This window comes from Equus przewalskii, chromosome 23 (genome assembly GCF_037783145.1).
Source record: "Equus przewalskii isolate Varuska chromosome 23, EquPr2, whole genome shotgun sequence".
Classification (NCBI taxonomy): domain Eukaryota; kingdom Metazoa; phylum Chordata; class Mammalia; order Perissodactyla; family Equidae; genus Equus; species Equus przewalskii.
The window spans coordinates 12,488,050-12,505,593 of NC_091853.1; the positions used below are offsets into that span (position 1 = coordinate 12,488,050).

At 46.8% G+C, this 17,544-nt stretch overlaps 2 protein-coding genes and 1 long non-coding RNA gene across 17 annotated transcripts in view; 2 read left to right on the top strand and 1 right to left on the bottom strand.

The window, feature by feature from the left end:
* The window catches only part of RASAL2 (RAS protein activator like 2), a 366,259-nt gene extending 361,200 nt beyond the window's left edge, over positions 1-5,059 (top strand). For all 13 annotated transcript variants that reach the window (XM_070591621.1, XM_070591624.1, XM_070591615.1 and 10 more), the window contains one exon: positions 1-5,059. In XM_070591621.1, coding sequence (XP_070447722.1) covers positions 1-80 — 80 coding nt within the window. In that variant the 3' untranslated portion in view covers positions 81-5,059.
* Positions 4,756-17,544, bottom strand: part of CLEC20A (C-type lectin domain containing 20A) — an 18,696-nt gene continuing 5,907 nt past the window's right edge. For 2 of the 3 annotated variants that reach the window (XM_070591635.1, XM_070591634.1), the window contains 7 exons: positions 16,897-16,962; positions 14,619-14,984; positions 13,370-13,462; positions 11,476-11,984; positions 8,505-8,609; positions 7,607-7,692; positions 4,756-5,837 (listed from right to left, as the gene is read on the bottom strand). In XM_070591635.1, the coding sequence (XP_070447736.1) occupies positions 8,592-8,609; positions 11,476-11,984; positions 13,370-13,462; positions 14,619-14,984; positions 16,897-16,954 (1,044 nt within the window). In that variant the 5' untranslated portion in view covers positions 16,955-16,962 and the 3' untranslated portion in view covers positions 4,756-5,837; positions 7,607-7,692; positions 8,505-8,591. The remainder of the gene's footprint in view (positions 5,838-7,606; positions 7,693-8,504; positions 8,610-11,475; positions 11,985-13,369; positions 13,463-14,618; positions 14,985-16,896; positions 16,963-17,544) is intronic. The other variant, XM_008522155.2, reaches the window with a different exon arrangement.
* The window catches only part of LOC139078993 (uncharacterized), a 9,138-nt gene continuing 2,588 nt past the window's right edge, over positions 10,995-17,544 (top strand). The window contains exon 1 of the long non-coding RNA XR_011532239.1: positions 10,995-11,150. This is a non-coding gene — a long non-coding RNA (uncharacterized lncRNA). The remainder of the gene's footprint in view (positions 11,151-17,544) is intronic.

The window sequence follows — 17,544 nt, forward strand, 5'->3', positions numbered from 1 at the left end:
GAAAACATGCAAATACCAAGATCCAAACAAAACAGTTTATCCCATTGATCAACCAAGACTGGTTCTGGATGGACAGCTGATCTGATTTGGGGATGCACTGTTTCAGAGGACACAGATAAGAGCTGTTGCATCAAAACTGGACTTTAGGAGTGATTTCTACTGAACTCCTGTTGATGTGTATTTCCTTCTGTCAGTAGCAGATGGGAATTTTCCATTTTAGATAGGGGGCGCTTTTTTTTACTCCAGTTGTAATAAAGGGTGTTCTTTTTCCTCTTTAGAATTTACAAAGCTATAAATATTTGTGTCTCTATATACCACCTTCATCTTCACACACCCACTGCCCTTTCCTCCCCCATGTGGGAGCAGTCATCACCAACAGGGTTTACTCTCCCCTGGAGAGGTTATTCAAAGATGCTGTCCATAAGCCATCTGAAGTCAGCACCCTTTCTTCTGCACAGAAAAGGGCTAACCATCCCATAGCAGGAATCTCTGAATATTTCCTATTTAGAAAAAAAAAAAAAAGACATTTTCTATTGGTAAGTTATAATTTTTGTTTGGTATGAAGATTTTATCCATTGTACTAGCAAATCTCCGGGCACAGTAATCTTATCTCAGTCTTTAACTTTTAAATTGCTTCTTTTCCTAATCCTCTCAGTAAAATTTGGAAAGGAAATCCAAAGCTGAAGCATCACTCTCTTAAAAGTCATGATTACTCTTATAAAAAAGAAAAAGTGTGAAGATGGCACAGTTGTTATTCCAGTTGTTATTCCCACGCTCTTAGTAGATTTGGCAATAATGACCCAGTTTCACCAATTGTCATCCTTGGCTTTATTGTGGGACAGAAACAAGTCATGGAAGCTAGTTTACTTCCTTTTTTCCAGAGGTGTGAAATGTCATCTTGAATGCAGACTTGATTATCAGAAGTATGGAATGTTACATGTTAAACAGATATTATATATACAAATATATATACATATATATTCACACGTATGTACATATAACTGCACAAATAGGAAAAGTTCATGCCTTCTATGCTGTCAGATATAATGTTAAAAGGGTTTTGAATCTCTTTAAGCAAGATCTAAGCGGTCGTTTATATTGAGAAAGCAACAACATTTCTCAAATAAGTTAATGATGTTTATTTAAGTAAATTATAAACTTTAGGGAAATTTTTAAAAAGGAAAGGGGGAGAGAAAACAAAAAAAAAGGATCTGAGGGAGCCATATGCATGGAGTGGGTGTTTCTACAGAGCAGAATGTTTATAAGGGAACAGGAGTGAAGTCCAGACAGACCCCAAGCCCCCCTTTCACCACGCCATGCTTGCGCACTGCTCTCTCTCAGTGGATCTTTATGTCGGACCTTGCATCGTCAGCAACATCACCATGGCCCCCCAGCCCCAACCTTCTAAAACATTTCCCTTCATAACACTCCCATGTCTCCCAGTCAGATCTAAAACAGGGTTCTGCTCCTTGTGCTTATCTGATCTGCAGACTTCAGGCCCACATGTTTTGGCACTTGTATATTTTCTTGACCATTAGTAGTTACCCTACACATTCTCATCCCTTCCCTCCAAGCTGAGGGCATACTGTGGTCAAAATCACTTATTTTAATAGGAAAAAATTACCAATTCTGAAATAGTAGTGCCCCTTGTTGGAAGAGGGGGGATTGTATACATAGTCTGTACTTGTTTGTGGCTATTCTCAGCTCTAGCCATGTTTAATTAATTCTTTGTAAGAGCCTTCAACTGTGCCACAGAAAACCTGGTAAAAAGAATTGTCCGTTTTGATGGCCTTAAGTATGTAACGTGGTTCATGTCTTGCATTGAGGTTTGAAAGCTCTCAAGTGTTGGTTATGGATTACAGAGGGCTGATAAACATCCCTATATTGGGGGATTGGGGAAGACACAAAATTAAATGTTTTTGGTGGATGCCATATGTCTTGTTGGCATTGTGAGAGCTCTCTAGAGGGCTGCCTACTTTGGAAGATTAAATGCTCAAAAAGTTTGCATAGATTATGCAGCTCTCTATTATCAGGTTACCTTGAATGAAGAGAAAACGAGTGAAAAAAATTAAGGTTAGAAGTAAGCTAGAAGTTGAGAGTTGTTGCCAGATGTTAAATTTTAGAGTATCCTTTGAGCCTATCCCTATCCAAATATTTTTCTGAGTATTTGTTTAGAGAATGCTGCAATCTTTAGAATTATTCTGTAAGGTTTTTTTAAGTATGGAGGAAGGCAGCAACAGCTGATAATTTTTATGGAGGTGTTGCTTAATTGGCTTTTCTTCAGCCCAAATAGGTACATACCTCCTGTTTTGCTGGGAGGAGGTACGTGGTTGAAGACAAGCAGGAGGATTAAGATTCTCCTTGCACTCCTTCTTCCACTCATCACATCACCACATTGTGGGGCTCAGCTTAGACCAGGGCTGAATGGAATTTGGAATTCAGGTGCAGTGCTTGCAAGCTGCGTATTGACCTGACACCAGACGTGGCCATTTGCAAGGACAATTTTGGTGGAGTGTAGGCAAAGACCTTCACGTTCCCCTCTTATATCGCTGGAGCAATAAGCTTTCTAGGCCAAAGCAGCAAAAAGAGTCACATTTTCATCAGGCCATCATATTCCCCGAGTCTCTGCAATACCCGCCATGACAGAGGGGAGATGATAGCTAGGGAACTATAGCAAACCCTTGAGCACTTAGTGTTCCAGCCACTGTCACCAAGGGACTGTTGGGGTCTCAGGCAGTCTGTTGGTAAGGGAAATGTGGTAAAATGAGGTACTCATACTGCTATTGCTTTTTGCTTTTTTCACCTGGTATCAATAATTAGCTTTCTCTGGTCTGCTTCCATCTTTCCCTGTGATGGTGTTGGACAGTGAAAGATAAAGCAGGATTTCCTGTCTACGACTGCTGTGTGCCCTTGAGAATTAGCTTGACTTTGGACATAAAACTTTTCAGATCTTAGTCTACCTACCGCCTTTGTTTATGGATCTGTAGTTCTGTGGACCTCTGGCTCTGTCTTCAGAGGCACACTGGATTTGGGAGCAATTCTTTTGTGGAAGTCCCAGAATAAGACAATTGCCATCAAGTGAGTTTGCATTCATAATTGGTTTGCCTTCCACCTAATTTTAGTTCTAGTTGTCTCCAGTTTGGAGTCCCTGAGAAGGCTGGTTGTGGACTGAACTTGTGGAAGGAACCCTCTTCAGGATTATCTAAGTCCCAAGTGACCCTGAGCCCCAGACTCGACACCAGACTAGAATTGTCACTGGGCCTGACTCAGCATCTCCAGAGCCCATGCCACAGCTTCCCTGCATTTCCAGGTGTACCTTTGGAGGCCACATTCTCCTGCAGATTGTGAGGGGCCAAAAAGGCTTTCTTCTTCATTCTCCTTCCCTTTTTCAAGTCTAGTAGGGAAATCTCCTGTTTGCCCCAGCAGTGAATAGTTGCCTTCCTACCACCTACCTGGGAGCCAAGAATTTGGGATACTTTGTCTTTATCAATATGTCAATTGAAAGGGCCTACTTTACTAGTTTTTTAAAAGCAAGGTATGTTGGGGCGTTGAATTTTTAAATAGAATCTCTTTTCATGTTTGAGTGATTGTTATTCTTTCTAGAAGCATTCTCTTGTTGTCATGACCCAGTTATGAATGCTTTTGAGTTTAGGAAGGACAAAAGTGATGAAATTTGCATGAGATAGACTAAATATCTTATGAGGAGTGAAAGAACCTGAGGAAGATACCTGCTCCAGAAGGGAACTAATGCACAGCAGCCTTCTCAGTAGCCTGAAGGTTCGAGGAAACAGGAGGATTTACAGCCTTTGCCTGCTCTTAAAATACATAGATCTATGTAAAGGCAGTTTCTATAGACACCACACGCACAGCCACACGAAGCACACAATTCCCAGGGCTTCCTTTTTCTGAATGTTAATCCATCTTATAGACCATCGATTGCCAGACTTTCTTGAGTTTTTTAGATTTTATGCTCTCACTTTTTAGAGTTTATGAGAGTGGTTCTTTCCTCTTTAAAATGTACCATATGTGTTATATGTATATATAAGTTAATGTGACTTGAAATTGATTTGGTTTGACATTATCTCAAAAGCCCTAGATATTAGTATTGATACCATGGGGAGTCATAGAAAGAAAGTTGAATATCACTGATCTGACAGTAGGATCCAGAAAGAAGTCGCTTTGGTTCCTGATCAGGTAATCCTCAGGTGTTTGAGTAACCAACCCAGTAAGACTTGGCAAATGCAGTAAGCCACCCAAGGAAAGCAAAGTGGTAGTTTTTGCGCATATTTCAGCATGCATTTTCATTTCCTATTCAGTTCTTATTTTTTATCCAAATGCCATTCTCATTTTTCCCTAGGAAATTTTTTAGTTTGGGACTTAAAACCAGATTTATCTGTTGTTGTAGAGACTTCCACAGACGCTGTGTTTTAGGGGCCTCCATCATCTGTGGGGGCTGGGGGGTATAAATATCATGTTCATGTCATTTCTAAACACCCAAGTGAAAAATTTCAATTCCCAGTCCACAAAAAGGTCGACTACTAATTGACTCAATGACCACTATCCTGCAGAAAAGCTGAGATAAATAGTAAAGGTTAAATTTTGACTGGTGCTTAGACATTTCCTAGTTACATTAAAATTAACTCAAGCAGACAGCAGCATATTAACCTGAATCACACCTGTGAGGAATTTACCTTCTAAATTTGATTTCATTTTTCATCTCCAGGGCCTTAATAAGAATGTGTTAATACACATGACTATTTTACAATGATAGCTCTAAATAATTTATTTTTTATTTCAAGAAAGAGAAATACACCTTAGAAAAACAAAACCCAAGATTTTATTTTATTTTTAAAGCCATATTTTTGTGCTAGTAGCACTTAGATTGTTCCATATGTGAGATCCATATCTGCATTTCATTACCTGGGTTTGTTCTAAAGAAGATTTATTTTTGTTCTGTGAATAATTTTTGATGGTTCTTGTACATGTACAGATATAGATACGTTTGAGGTCTTTTATTGATATTCCTACAAAGAATACAAATAAACTTTAACTTTAAACATTTCAGACTAAAGTTGCTACTGTATTTGACATATTACTATCTTACTTCTAGCATATATCTGGGTGATTAGGATACTTGGAGAAAAACCGGAAAGAAAATGTATGAGGGAACATTATTCTGAAGGTATATTTTAATATTAGGAACAATGTGTCTTAGAATTTCCCAGCTTACAGGTAGATGCTTAGATGCAGGACAAATAGCTACCATTAACTATATGGCATTGTGATAATACCTTTAGAAAGCTCCTCATTCTGGAGCATTTGAAATCTCTTTAATGGCTTGTCGCTGATAAAGAGTCCTCCACTTTGTTTGGAAGTATGGCCCCACCTAGCTTCCCAGACCTCTACTGTCCTCTCAATTCCCCACATAGATTAATGGGGTTAATGGGGTTTGTTTCAGGATTTTTGTTGTTTGGTTCTTGGGATTTTTTGTTCTTGTTTGCTTGTCATTCTCAAAGTTATTGTTCTAAAATACCTCCATCTTCTCCTGCTTACCTATTTCATTCTATAAAATCCAGCGATGCAGGTTCCATGTGTAGTTTTCTTTAGTCCTAGGTGTAGGTCTGAAATTCCATCAGTTAGCCTCTTCACATATCTGGAGTTATTTCTAATTCTGATGTATTAGGAATTAAAAAACTAAAATTCACTTAAAATCCAGAGAAGATTGTACAAGGAGACTGCAGATCAGTAGATGTGTGCTATTTTTTGTTTACTTCAAAGCTGATCCATTTCAATCTGAATTTTTCACGACCTAACATAAGCTTTAAGACTTCTTGGATCTGAAACATCAAAAAGAAAGAGACTGTTGAAGAAAGAGACTAGTCATCTTAGCCCTAAACGGTCCACCTATATAGCCTCATGTCCAGCCATACCCTTTATTTTTCTGAGCCTCCCTCCAGCTGCCTGCCTTTTGTCAGCAACAGCTTCACCAATGGGAAAATACATAAATCAATTTTGTTAGGCCACCCCTCCCACCACCCCAGCAAAAAAAGAAAAAAGTTTGATGACAAAAGAGACTAAAACAAATGACTTAATCAGTGCTTCTCAACCCTGACTATTCATCAGAACCACTGCAGAACTTTAAAAAATAAAGAGCAGGGCTGCCTCTTACACTCCACCACTGAACAATTAGAGAGAATCTAAGGATGGGGGCCAGGGTTTTTTTAAAACTTCCCCAGGGGATTCTCACTTCAGCCAGGGGGAACAACTGCTAGTCACCAGGTGTGAGTGTCTGTTACAGTGTCTCTGTGTCCCCATCCCTGGAACTAGGATAAGTTGGCTACTAAAACTGATCATATGTACCATAGCTTCCCCCATACACACCTTGTCCCTACCAAGTTCATCCTTTACATCTGTAAGGCAGAAATTCTCTCCATTAATATGGGATAGATACATTGCAACAAACTTGACCAGAAGATGGAATTCCCCATTTTGACCTCAATTTTCCCATTATTGGCTTTAATTTAAAATAGAAGGCAGATGGATTCTGGTTTGGTTCCTCCCCTCCAAAAAAGGTGCCCTTGGCTTTTGTAGACCTAATACTCAGTAATGTAGTCTTATTACTTGAAATTTCACTAAAACATTTACCAGATGCTGAATTGCATCATTTGCACCTGTTCTGCCTTCAATAGCAAAATGCACTGAAAGCTCTGCAGTCACCCTGCCCATTCAGTGGCAGGCAGGCTCACGCAGTGTACACGCGCACACACACACACACACACACACACACACACACACACGTTCTTTCTAGAAACTTGAGTGTGTGAGATTTTAGAATGAATTGCCTGGGTGCTATTTCTTCAGCCTATGAGTAAATTGCAATAAGCTACTAGATAAATGCCAGTCTGCGTCCTTGTCTGTAAAATTATGATTTTGGCTAGATGACCTCTGACATCTTCTGATTTACATCTGATATAACTGAAAAATGTGCTCTTAAACCATATTCAAAAATCAGCTTGAGGCTTTTGTTGCAATATTTAGGAACAGTTCTTCCTCTTCACAATCTCCTATCTCACAATACTCTTAAAAGAACAGGGGGAAAAAGCCTGGAACAAATGTATATTGGGAACAATAACAACATTGATGATAACAGGAACTAATGTTCATGTTTATTGAGCACTTACTATGTGCCAATTTGCTAAATAAGCACTTTATATGGATATTTCATTTAATCATAATACCAACCATGTGAGTTGGGTACTATTGTTCCTAATTCAGGAGGAAACTGAGGTTCAGAAAGATTATGTTACTTACCCAAGGTCACATGACTAATAAGTGGAAAGCCAAGACCCAAACTCAGGTCCTTCTGACTATGCTGTCTTGATTTTTTTTTTAAGAGTTCAGGAAAAATGTTGGAGAGTGTAAGAAAAAGATCTGAGAAGATCTCAGCACATGAACCAACCTGTCACCATGAGCCAAAGTGATGGCAGTGGGAACAGCTGAGCTCATTTTCCAAAGCATTTTCTCCTAATATATTGGTTTTGACAGTATTGCCTTGCATTGTCAAGCCATCTGACTGATCAAAATTAAAAGTGGGCAGAAGTCTCACCTCGCTCAAAAATTTGTCTTTCATGTCTTCTGGGTCCATCTGAGCTGGGATGGTAAAATCTGCTTTCAGGATTCCAAAGAGCTGCCCTGAAAAAGAAAGCGCTCCCTGGTTCAGGGGAAATTACCCTGTTGCCATTTGAAAACTCCAAGTTCTGAGCAGTCAGGAGTGCCCACTGGACATCATAGATGCTCCATGGAGATTAAGGATCTCCAAAAGGAAGAAGGAGAAAGAAACTGCTGAACAGGAGAATGCCCAGCCACAATTAGGACCAACCAACCCATGGCTGAAAGGCGAGTCTCCTGCCGAAGGGCAATGCTGGTTCTACTCCCGCATCCTGGCCACCCTCAGGGGATTACTGTCTTTTCTGTCTCTCCTGTATTTTCCCCCTCCCTTTGAATCTACTAAGTAGATGCTCCACACCATGCTGGAAATACCTCTCCCTGGGCCCACATTTGTAAAGGCCAGCTGTACCCCAGAAAACTCTGAGTTCTCTGAGTCTATAAATAAGGCCAGCCTTTGGCCGTGAGCCACTGTAATCATCACAGGAACTACAGCCTCATGCTAGGACTCCTTAGATTTGTATAACATCTTGTCATTTTGCACAGTTATCTCACCGGGTGCTTCCAACAGCCCTGGATGCAGGCAGGATGGTCTTTGCTATAGCCCTCTTGTAGATGAGAAGTAGGAGAGATTCTAGAGGAAATTTGCTCTCCGGGCTTTCACGATAGTCAGGGAACTAATCTAGGATCCTCATCCTTGTTCCTATTCCTGTTCCCTTCCCAACAGGTCATGCTGTCTTTCATAAAAAAGTCTTGCGTGCCCTGTACTAAGGAGTGGCTATCCAGACTTAACTTGCTCAGTTGTTAAGAGTGGGAACTTGGTAACTGGAAACAGTTACCTGATTCTGATGCTGGAGTTTTTTCTTTAGAATCTGGGTTGTTAGACGAGCTCAGATGTTGGGCCTGAGTGGCAGTAGCTGCATCTCTCATATCAGTGCCATTCGCTTCACGGTCACAGATATAGGAGGAGAAAATAAAGGAGTTATTATTGCAAATTCAACCAGGAGCAAGGTGGTCTGAGATTGGTGACTGCCCCAAGCTAGAAGACAGGCATGAGCAGTCACTGCTGTGCACACAGTTGCTGCAGAAGCCATCCAGCGTGGGAGGCTCAGACCCCACCACTCCTTGACTTAACTCCCACAGGCTCGTGTACCCAGCCCTTGAGTTGCTATACCATTTCTCATAAAGTGTCCCTGATATCAGGATTTGTGGGGATTGGGCAATATTATGAGATTTCTCCCCAGTACCAAATATTATGTTTCAGTAGTTCCTACCCCAAGATGCCCAATGCCCTTATGTTGTCTGGCAGCTACACAGAGCCCCCACCATGGCACCCAGGGACCCCCAACATCTCCATCAAAGGGTAGCACCTCAAACTCAACGCGTTCTAAAACATAGCTCAGCCTTCCCCCAGCAACCTCCTCTCCCCTGTATGGCTGCCCATCTCCTGAGGCACTCCAGCCACAGACCCCAGGGATCCTCAGCTGCTCCCTTACTCCCTTTCACGTGCTCTCATGTTCAGTCACCAAAGTCCTGTCAGTGCCTTGCAGATGTCTTTTTTTCTTTTCAAATATGGAAATAACCATATTGGTTTTGTGGTATGTTATTATAAAATATTTAAGCAAAAGCATCCTCTCCCCTAACCCAGGGACAACCATGATTAACAGTTTGCTTTAGAATATCCTTCACACACTTGAATTTTTTAATTTGAATCTGTGAAGATCTACCTTATTCTCTTTAAAGGCTGCCTAGTATTTCTTTGAATGCACCATAACTTACCTAACCAGTCTGCTTTCAGTGGACATTAGATTGCCTCCCGTTCTTCACTGTAATAAACAGTGATGCAAAAACAACCCTGTATGTGGAGGATGTGTATATATGTGTGCGCTTTATACTGTTATTTCCTGAATAAATTTCCAAGGGTAGAATTTCTGTATGAAAGGGTTTGCACATTTCAGAAATGACATGCATTGCCAACACGGTAGCACCAGTTTACTCTCCTAGCCAGTGTTTGAGGTCGCTGATTTTCCCACATTCTCATCAGCATTATCACCCTTTTAAATCTTTGCCAAAATGGTAAGGAAAAAAATTAAAATGCATCTTTCTTTTAATTTGCATTTCTGTGGTTCAGTAAACAAAAATGAGCATTTTTTAAAAAATGTTTTCATATTTATAGTTCTTCAATTAATGTCACTTGCAAATGATGTCAGATCACTTCCCTCCTCACTCCACTGCTCCAGATCTGGCCTCCATTCTGCTCACCCAGACTGTGCAGCAGCCTCCACGCAAACACCTGTCTCTCCTGGGTGGCCTCCTCTCCAAATGCCCTCTTCCTTCCCCACCCAAAGTACTGTAAGTTTCTTTAATGAAATGAATAAATGTGTAAAATCCAGAAACACAGAAGAGGGAAACACTCATATTCTCACCGCCTGAATATAACCACTGCTGATGTTTTCACACATTTCCTTCCAATCTTTTTTCTAAGCATTGGTTGATGTTTCCTTTCAGTGGTGGTGTGATGGTATTATGTGTATAATGTGGAATCAAGCCTATTTCCTTCAGCATCCTTATCCAAGCCTTGGTCCATGTCATTATAACCACCTTGCTCCTATTAACTACACATCTGAGCATACTGCTCATTTGCTAAAAACCAGTCATGGTTCCCGACTGCAGCATCGAGTCCTTCAGAATCTGGCCCCAGTGCACCTCTTTCCCCTCATCCCTTGCCACTCCCTTCTCACATATGTGACCTAGACTTCAGTCACATCAGACTGTTTGTCATCCCCAAACCGCACACTTTCATATCTACCTGTCTTTGCCCATGCCGTTCCCTCTGCCAGGAAGAACCTTCTAGTCTTCGCTGCCTAGTGAGATTCTCCATTACCTTTTGGCCAGTTACCACCACCTTTCCAGGCAGAATGAATGAGTCACTTTCCTGCCAAGGCTCTTGCCCCACACTTCTGGTGCAGCACTTATCAGACTGTCCTTGTCATCTCTATTAGTCCCTATTAGACTAAGCTCTTTTAAAAACAGGAAACAGGTCCTGCTCATCTTGGCATCCACAGTTCAATGCCTTGTTCAAAACAGGTACTCAGGAAATGGCTGTTGAATTAAATCATCTACCAGTGTGCAAAACACTGTTCTAAGCCTGGGAAAGAGACAGAGAGTGATAAAACGGTTTCTGCCTTGTCAGATTCCATGATCTCAATAATTCATAATTGCGATCATTCATAATCATTTATAATTAACAAAATAAGAATGAGGCCAGCCCTGCCTCCTGAATAAGGTAAGGACAGAGGCCGGAGATGGAGTGAGTCATGAAGCATTTCACTAGCGATTAGAGATGAGAATGGTAATAACTACCATTTATTGTCTGCCAGATGCTGGACACTGAAAGGTACCTCATGACATTGGTATTTTTCTTCACTTTAAAGATGAGAAAAATGAAGTTCCTAGAGCTTAGGAGACTTGCCTAACGCCACACAGTAAGTAGTAGAGCCAACACTCCAACCCTTGGCTGTCAGACTCCTGCGGCCTCAACAGACTGTTTCTCCCCTAGATCGCCCTACCCTAAGCTATTACCAGGGAGGAGGAGAGGGTGACCCTGCTCTGGCCCCACAGGGTCCCCTGTAGAGTGGACTGGAATGCCGCCAAGCGGGGACACCATGTGCCAGCACACAAGCCGCGCCCTCAGCCTCCCCACCTGTGGCCTGGGCCTGGAAGCCAGGCTTGGTCTCTCCAGGGGAGGAGCAGGGCACTGGGGCCGGGCCCAAGGCTGAGTCCCCGACCCCCAGCGACGCAGGCAGGCACCTGTTTGAGGGCCGGGCCGGCTCCCAGGGCTCTCCGGGCTTGCGGCCTGGCTCGGGGTCGCCCACTCAGGGCGCGCGGTGCTTCTCTGGGGCGCCGTCGGGCTCCCTGGGCCGGAAGGCCCCCAGGGTCTTCCTTCTGTCCCCAGAACGCTTCCCTGAGTCCCGGAGCCGCGGCACCAGCTGGGCGTGGCCGAGCCCGGGGGCGCCGCCTGCCCGGGGGTACTGGAGGCGCCGCCGGTGGAGCCGGGGGAGGGGCCCGCGGGGTGGCCTCCCGCGAAGAAACGGGCCGGCCCTCGGTGACGAGGTGCTCCGGGGACGCAGGGACAGCAGCAGGGCTCGAAGCGGAGGCCAGAGCGGTCCCGCTCACGTCTTGGGGGCCCGAGACCCTCCCCGGGGGCGCGGGGCCGGAGGTCGCGCTCGGGCCGATCCCCGGCGGGCCCTGCGGCCCTTCCCCGGGGCCCGCGGACGCGGAGGCGCGGGGGGCGCGCGTGCCGGGGCCGGAGCCGGTCCCTGCGCAGGAGAGAGGGCCTGCGTGGGCGCCGATGGCCGCGAGCGAGGGCCGCCCGGGGCGGGGCGGGGCAGAGGGCCGCTGCCCGGGGCCTGCGGCGGCCCCGACGCCCACTGCGGACAGAGGTGCGCAGGGCGGGTGCGGCTGAGGCCGGCGGGCCTGGGGCAGCCGGGCGGGCGCCGGTTCGACCGTACATGGGAAGCGGAGGACAGGCTCTTACCCAGCTTGTGAGCCGAATGCGACCCCAGACTCCAGCCCGGGTGCCGTGGCCTTCAGGTGAGGACCAGGGGTCCCTAGCAGTTCTCCGGGGGCCCCTGCAGGATCCGGGCCTGCCTGCGCAGCGCTGAGCACCTCTGACCCCCCTGCGGCCCTACCTGCACCCCCTTCCCGACCCCACCTCCACTCCCCTTTGCCAGCTACCTCCTCCTCGTGATTCCAAGTCACCTCCTCCAGGAAATCCTCCTGGAATTACCGGAGCCGGGGCAGTCCCCTTCTCCATGTCCCCTCCGAGCCTGTGACTACACAGGCAGCATCGCCTTTCAGGAGCCCTCTTCCTAGCTGGCTGTCATCTCTTCAGAACCGGCCCTGCCTTTTCTTTGTGTCCCCAGAATTAATGAAGCTCTCTGCGACCATGAGCAAGCCCCCTAACTTCTCTGTGTCCTCAAAAAAGGCAATAATCCCTTTGTCTGCTGTCAGAACCTGTAAAGAAGCCAGGAGAACTGTGATTTTGCCCTCAATTATCCCAGTTAGCTTCAGAACTCTTGGGAAGCAAAATGAGGTAATAGCTGTGAAGATGTTCAGGAATTTAAAAATGCTGAAGGAACGCCATCACTGTCATTCCCAGCCATGTGCCCATACAGCTTCCCAACACCTCATCCGTCATCTTCCCTCCTCCCAGAGAAGCCCAGACGGCACGTCCACTGCGCTTCCCTCTCTGGGCGCCGAACCTCAAAGGCTTCTCTGATGATTTTTCCTCTGGAGCTCTGCTCAGCATCTTCCCCTCTGTCTCCCGGGCCAGGCCCTCATCACCTCACCTGAGAGATTGCACGGCCTCTCTTGACTGTCCTGGCCCTGGAGCTGCAAGTTCAGTGGCCCAGTTCAAGGAGGAAGGTTGATGGTGACCGAGTCCTCCTTGTCCCAACCCCAGCTGGCTCAGCAGGGTGGGTGGCGCAGGGAAATCCCTCCCTGCACAAGGGGCCCGTGGTTGCCACCCAGTTGGCTCACCTCTTTTCTGGCCCCTCCCTGGCCCTTCTGGGAGGACCCATGGGGCCCACCTGTGCCACGGCACGCAGGCCGCCCTCTCCATTCCCCATGCCCTGGAGACCTCAGAATCCAGCCAAGAACAGGGTCAAAACACCCATACAGAGCAGACAATAGGGGCGTGTACTTGGACTGGGCGTTGTCCCTGCTGTCACGTCTGAAGAGGGAGCATAGAAGAGCTGAGGGAGCGCTGCCGACTCCCGGTGTCCAGTGGAGGCGTCTGCGGGAAAACAAGGAGCGTGAGTGTGAGGACAGGGCTGATGCAGGACACACAGCAACCCATCACACCCAGCCGGCCTGTGAGAAGTCCCACCGGGCATTCAGGGACCAGCCTTGTCACAGTAACCAAAGTGAGGAGGGCTCGTATAGTGTACATTTGCCACGTGCCACTCACGGGATAGGTGCTCTCACAGTCTTTAATCCTCACCACAGCTCTTCAAGGGAGGGACCATCCTCCCTATTTTACAGACAAGGTCATGACTCTCATCAAATCCCACAAAAAGAAATAGCCAAGAGCAGGCAAATCCACAGAGACAGGAAGTAGATTAGTGGTTGCCAGGGCTGAGACTGGGGGAGAATGGGGAGTGACTGCTAATGGGTGACGAGTGTCTTTTGGGGGTGATCGAAATGTCCTAAAAAAAGATGGTAGTGATGATTGGACAACCCTGTGAATATACTAAAACCCACTGAACTGGACACTTCAAAAGAGGGAATTTTAAGATATATGAATTAGATCTTGATAAAGCTGTTACAAAAAAGAAAGAAAAGAGGGAGGAATAAAGAGAAGAAAAGAGAGAAGGAAAGGACAAGGCAAGATGAGGCTTGTGGCTGAGGAGACATGTTATAAACGAGATCCAGAATAACCAGGAGGCCTCTGGTTCCCATGCATTCGTAGTGACATGGACGATGACGATAGCTAATATCCATCGGGTGCTCACTCTGTGCCAGGGTCTCTCCCAGGTCCTTTCTACACATTCTCATTCAGTCTTCAGAGCCATCCTGTGAGGTGCGTGTCATCAATATCATTGTGTTAAATATATTCCCCAGACGAGGAAAAGGAGGCCCAGAGATGCTCCCACCTTATTTCTAGCGAGTGGTAAAGTCTATCTGATTCCAAAGCTCACTTTAAATCATTTCCTGGCCCAGCAATGTGTTGCCATTGCTAATTCCTAATGCCCTGAGGCTCTTGGGTCCATTCTATTCTTTAAAGATCCCCCAGAATTAAAATAAAGCCTGCTCCAGAACTCGGTTATCCTCAGAATCTAGAAGTGCTTCCTTAGGTCTATCCTCAGTGTCTCCTGCTGCCACGTAAACCCATTTCCCATCCCGTTCTAGCCTTGGTGGGCCACGTGCCCGTGGGGTCAGCTGCCACTCACTGTAGAAGCAGATGAAGGGCTTCAGGGCAGAGCAGACATCTGAAGAAACTCTGGGGGCGTAGCGCGCAAAGATGCGAAGTCCCGCACACAGTCCTGGCCAGAACTCGGGCACCTGCAGCCAGTGGGGGATGCTGGCACCCAAGTCACTGGACCAGCTCAGAGACCGAGAGGCCGCATTGAAGTAGAGGCCAATCCAGGCCTCAGTGTCACTCGTGATGGACTTCAAGGCCTCCCTGTCTGCCTCGTCAATCACCGTCTGCAGGTCGGCCAGGTCCGTCTGGTGACTGCGGCAGTACTGCAGGGCCGCCAGCCACGTCATTCCTCGGTCAAATCGCGTGAAGGTCTGTCCGCCAATCTGGATCACAGCTGGAGACAGAGAACATAAAGGCCACAAGCCTGAGGTCCTGGATCTCTGACATCCGGCCCTCATCACCCCTTGGGGACAGAGCTCTGGTCTGACCCCCGCCCTTGTCCCCAGTCCCTGGGTGTTAGGTTTGATCAAAACCACAAGTTTATAGGCAGGCTAAATACTAGGTTGGGAGAATGAATGAGCTTTCATAGCAGCAGCTGGGTGAAAGAACATTTGGAAAAGCCGGGGTTAAGAGCTCTCCTCATGGCTAAATGGCCTTATGAGGGAAGTCTAAGTCTCAGTTTCTTCACCTACATTCATTGAACTTACAGGATTACGTGAAACCATATACAGAAATGGTTTAGCACAGTGCATGCAAATACAGACTCTTTATTAAGTGGTAGGCAAACTTTGGGGGAAGATAATGAGGGATGTGGGACAGTCCTGGCTTGGAGTCAGCCTCCTTGTGATTCCCAGGGGCTGGGCCTGCTGGGCTGGCTCTCAGGAGGCTGCAGGGCTGAGGCAGAAGAGAGGAAGTGTGTGATGTTCCTCATGACATCAGGAGAGCCAAGGAGAAGGGGCGAGCCTGCCGAGGGACAGACGTGCTGGACAGGAGGCAGAACAGGCCTGTGCCCAGTGGCCCTGACTTCTGGTGGAGCTCGGACAGACCAAGACACTAGCCTCCCACAGTCTCCACCCTCAGTCCCCACATGCCCTGCCCCTTGCCAGGCCTGTCACAGAAGCCCAAGCAGCTGTGATTCTAAAGGATGGCCATTCGGAAAGGATGCGCTTCAGCACCGCCTGAGGGGTGGTCCCAGAGACCTGATACAGGAAACTCTCTGTTTGCAGAATTGGGAGTCACATCCTCAGATTCAAACAGGGCCTCCCAGCTGTCTGACACAGGCCTGCTCACCTAAGCCCGGCAAGATTTGCCTAGTTCCCTCATTTCCCTATCTAAGCTGACTTTTTTTTTTTTTTTTTAGATTTTTTTTTATTTTTTCCTTTTTCTCCCCAAAGCCCCCCAGTACATAGTTGTATATTCTTCGTTGTGGGTCCTTCTAGTTGTAGCATGTGGGACGCTGCCTCAGCGTGGTTTGATGAGCAGTGCCATGTCCGTGCCCAGGATTCGAACCAACGAAACACTGGGCCGCCTGCAGCGGAGCGCACAGACTTAACCACTCGGCCACGGGGCCAGCCCCTAAGCTGACTTTTTTAAGGTTACCCTTTACTAGACACCCAGTGCTCGCCAGCCCCAAGCTATGCATGTGGCGTACATCATCTTTTTAAATCCTCACTGTGATCCTGAGAAGTGGCCTTTATTAACCTCATTTATAGAGGAGAAAAGGGAGGCTCAGGGAGGTGAGGACTTGCCCAAATTCATGCCATCTTCAGTGGCAAGACGAGATTCAGATGAGGTCTGCTTGCCTTGGAAGCCTATGACATTTTCTCTCTACAACTTCCAGACTCCATAAGGCAGAAAACCAGCTCTATACAGCAGACTCACAGAGGAGTCTGTCTCCTTCATCACAGAATTTCTCTACATCAGACATGGAGAAACTGTTTTTTAATACCAGGGCGGTACTATCCAGAGGGGGAGTCCCCCTCACAAGATGGATGGCCTGGGCTGTGATGAGGTGCTGCCCATGCCTCCACCCCCAAGCCACTGAGGTGGGGCCATCAGAAGAGCCGGGATGCAGCCTGGGCAATGCCACTTCCTGGTTAGAGACTTGAGCAAGTCATCTTCCCGTCTGGGTCCATCTGAATAATAAGGGCGTTGATCCCTTCCGTGGGTCTCAGCCTGGGAGCAGCAAAGTGAGGGATCCCTCAGCCAGGCAGGGGTTGGGGGAGCAGAGGGCACAAGGTGGCATGAACCTGCCAGCTGGTCCAGGTGGACAAGGCCAAGGGAAGGCGAAGCTCCTGAGAGCGTACCTGGCTTTGGAGAGGTGGTCAGCCTGAGAGCAGGCCCCGTGAAGATGCGGTTTCCCATGGCAGCGGCTGTAAAACAGAAACAGACGCCACGTTCTGCGGGGAGTGGGGCTGCCCAGGCTCCTCTGCAGGCCCCAGGAACCACAAAGTTGAAGCCAGGAGAAGCCTAGCTCAAGAGTAGGCTTGTTCATTCCTATCTACATTTATTCAATAAATGAGCACCTACTGTGTGGCGGATGCTATTTAGGCCCTGGGGAAACAGCAGAACTAAGACAAGACGGATCCTTGCTCTTGAAGAGAATATGAGTAGGAGCCAGCCCTGCAGAGAGGCGGGAGTACCCTGGGCAGAGCCAAGGCTGAAGTCCTAAGTTGGGGGGGGCCGTGTGTGTGAGAGGAGCAGAAAGCAGCCAGGGTGGCCCCACAGAGGGCTAGGAGATGAGGCCAAAGAGACCAAGCAGGGCCTGGTTGGCTACCAAAGGCATGTGATTCTAAGTGCTAGGGGAATCTATTGAATATGTTTAAGCAAAGTGATCTGATTTACACTTTTAAGAGCTCACTCAGTGTAGAGAACAGACTGGAGGGGGCAGGGGCAGACCCCCATGGAGGCAGTGGTGGTGTGCGCTGGGGTGCACTTGCAGAGTCCCAGAGAAG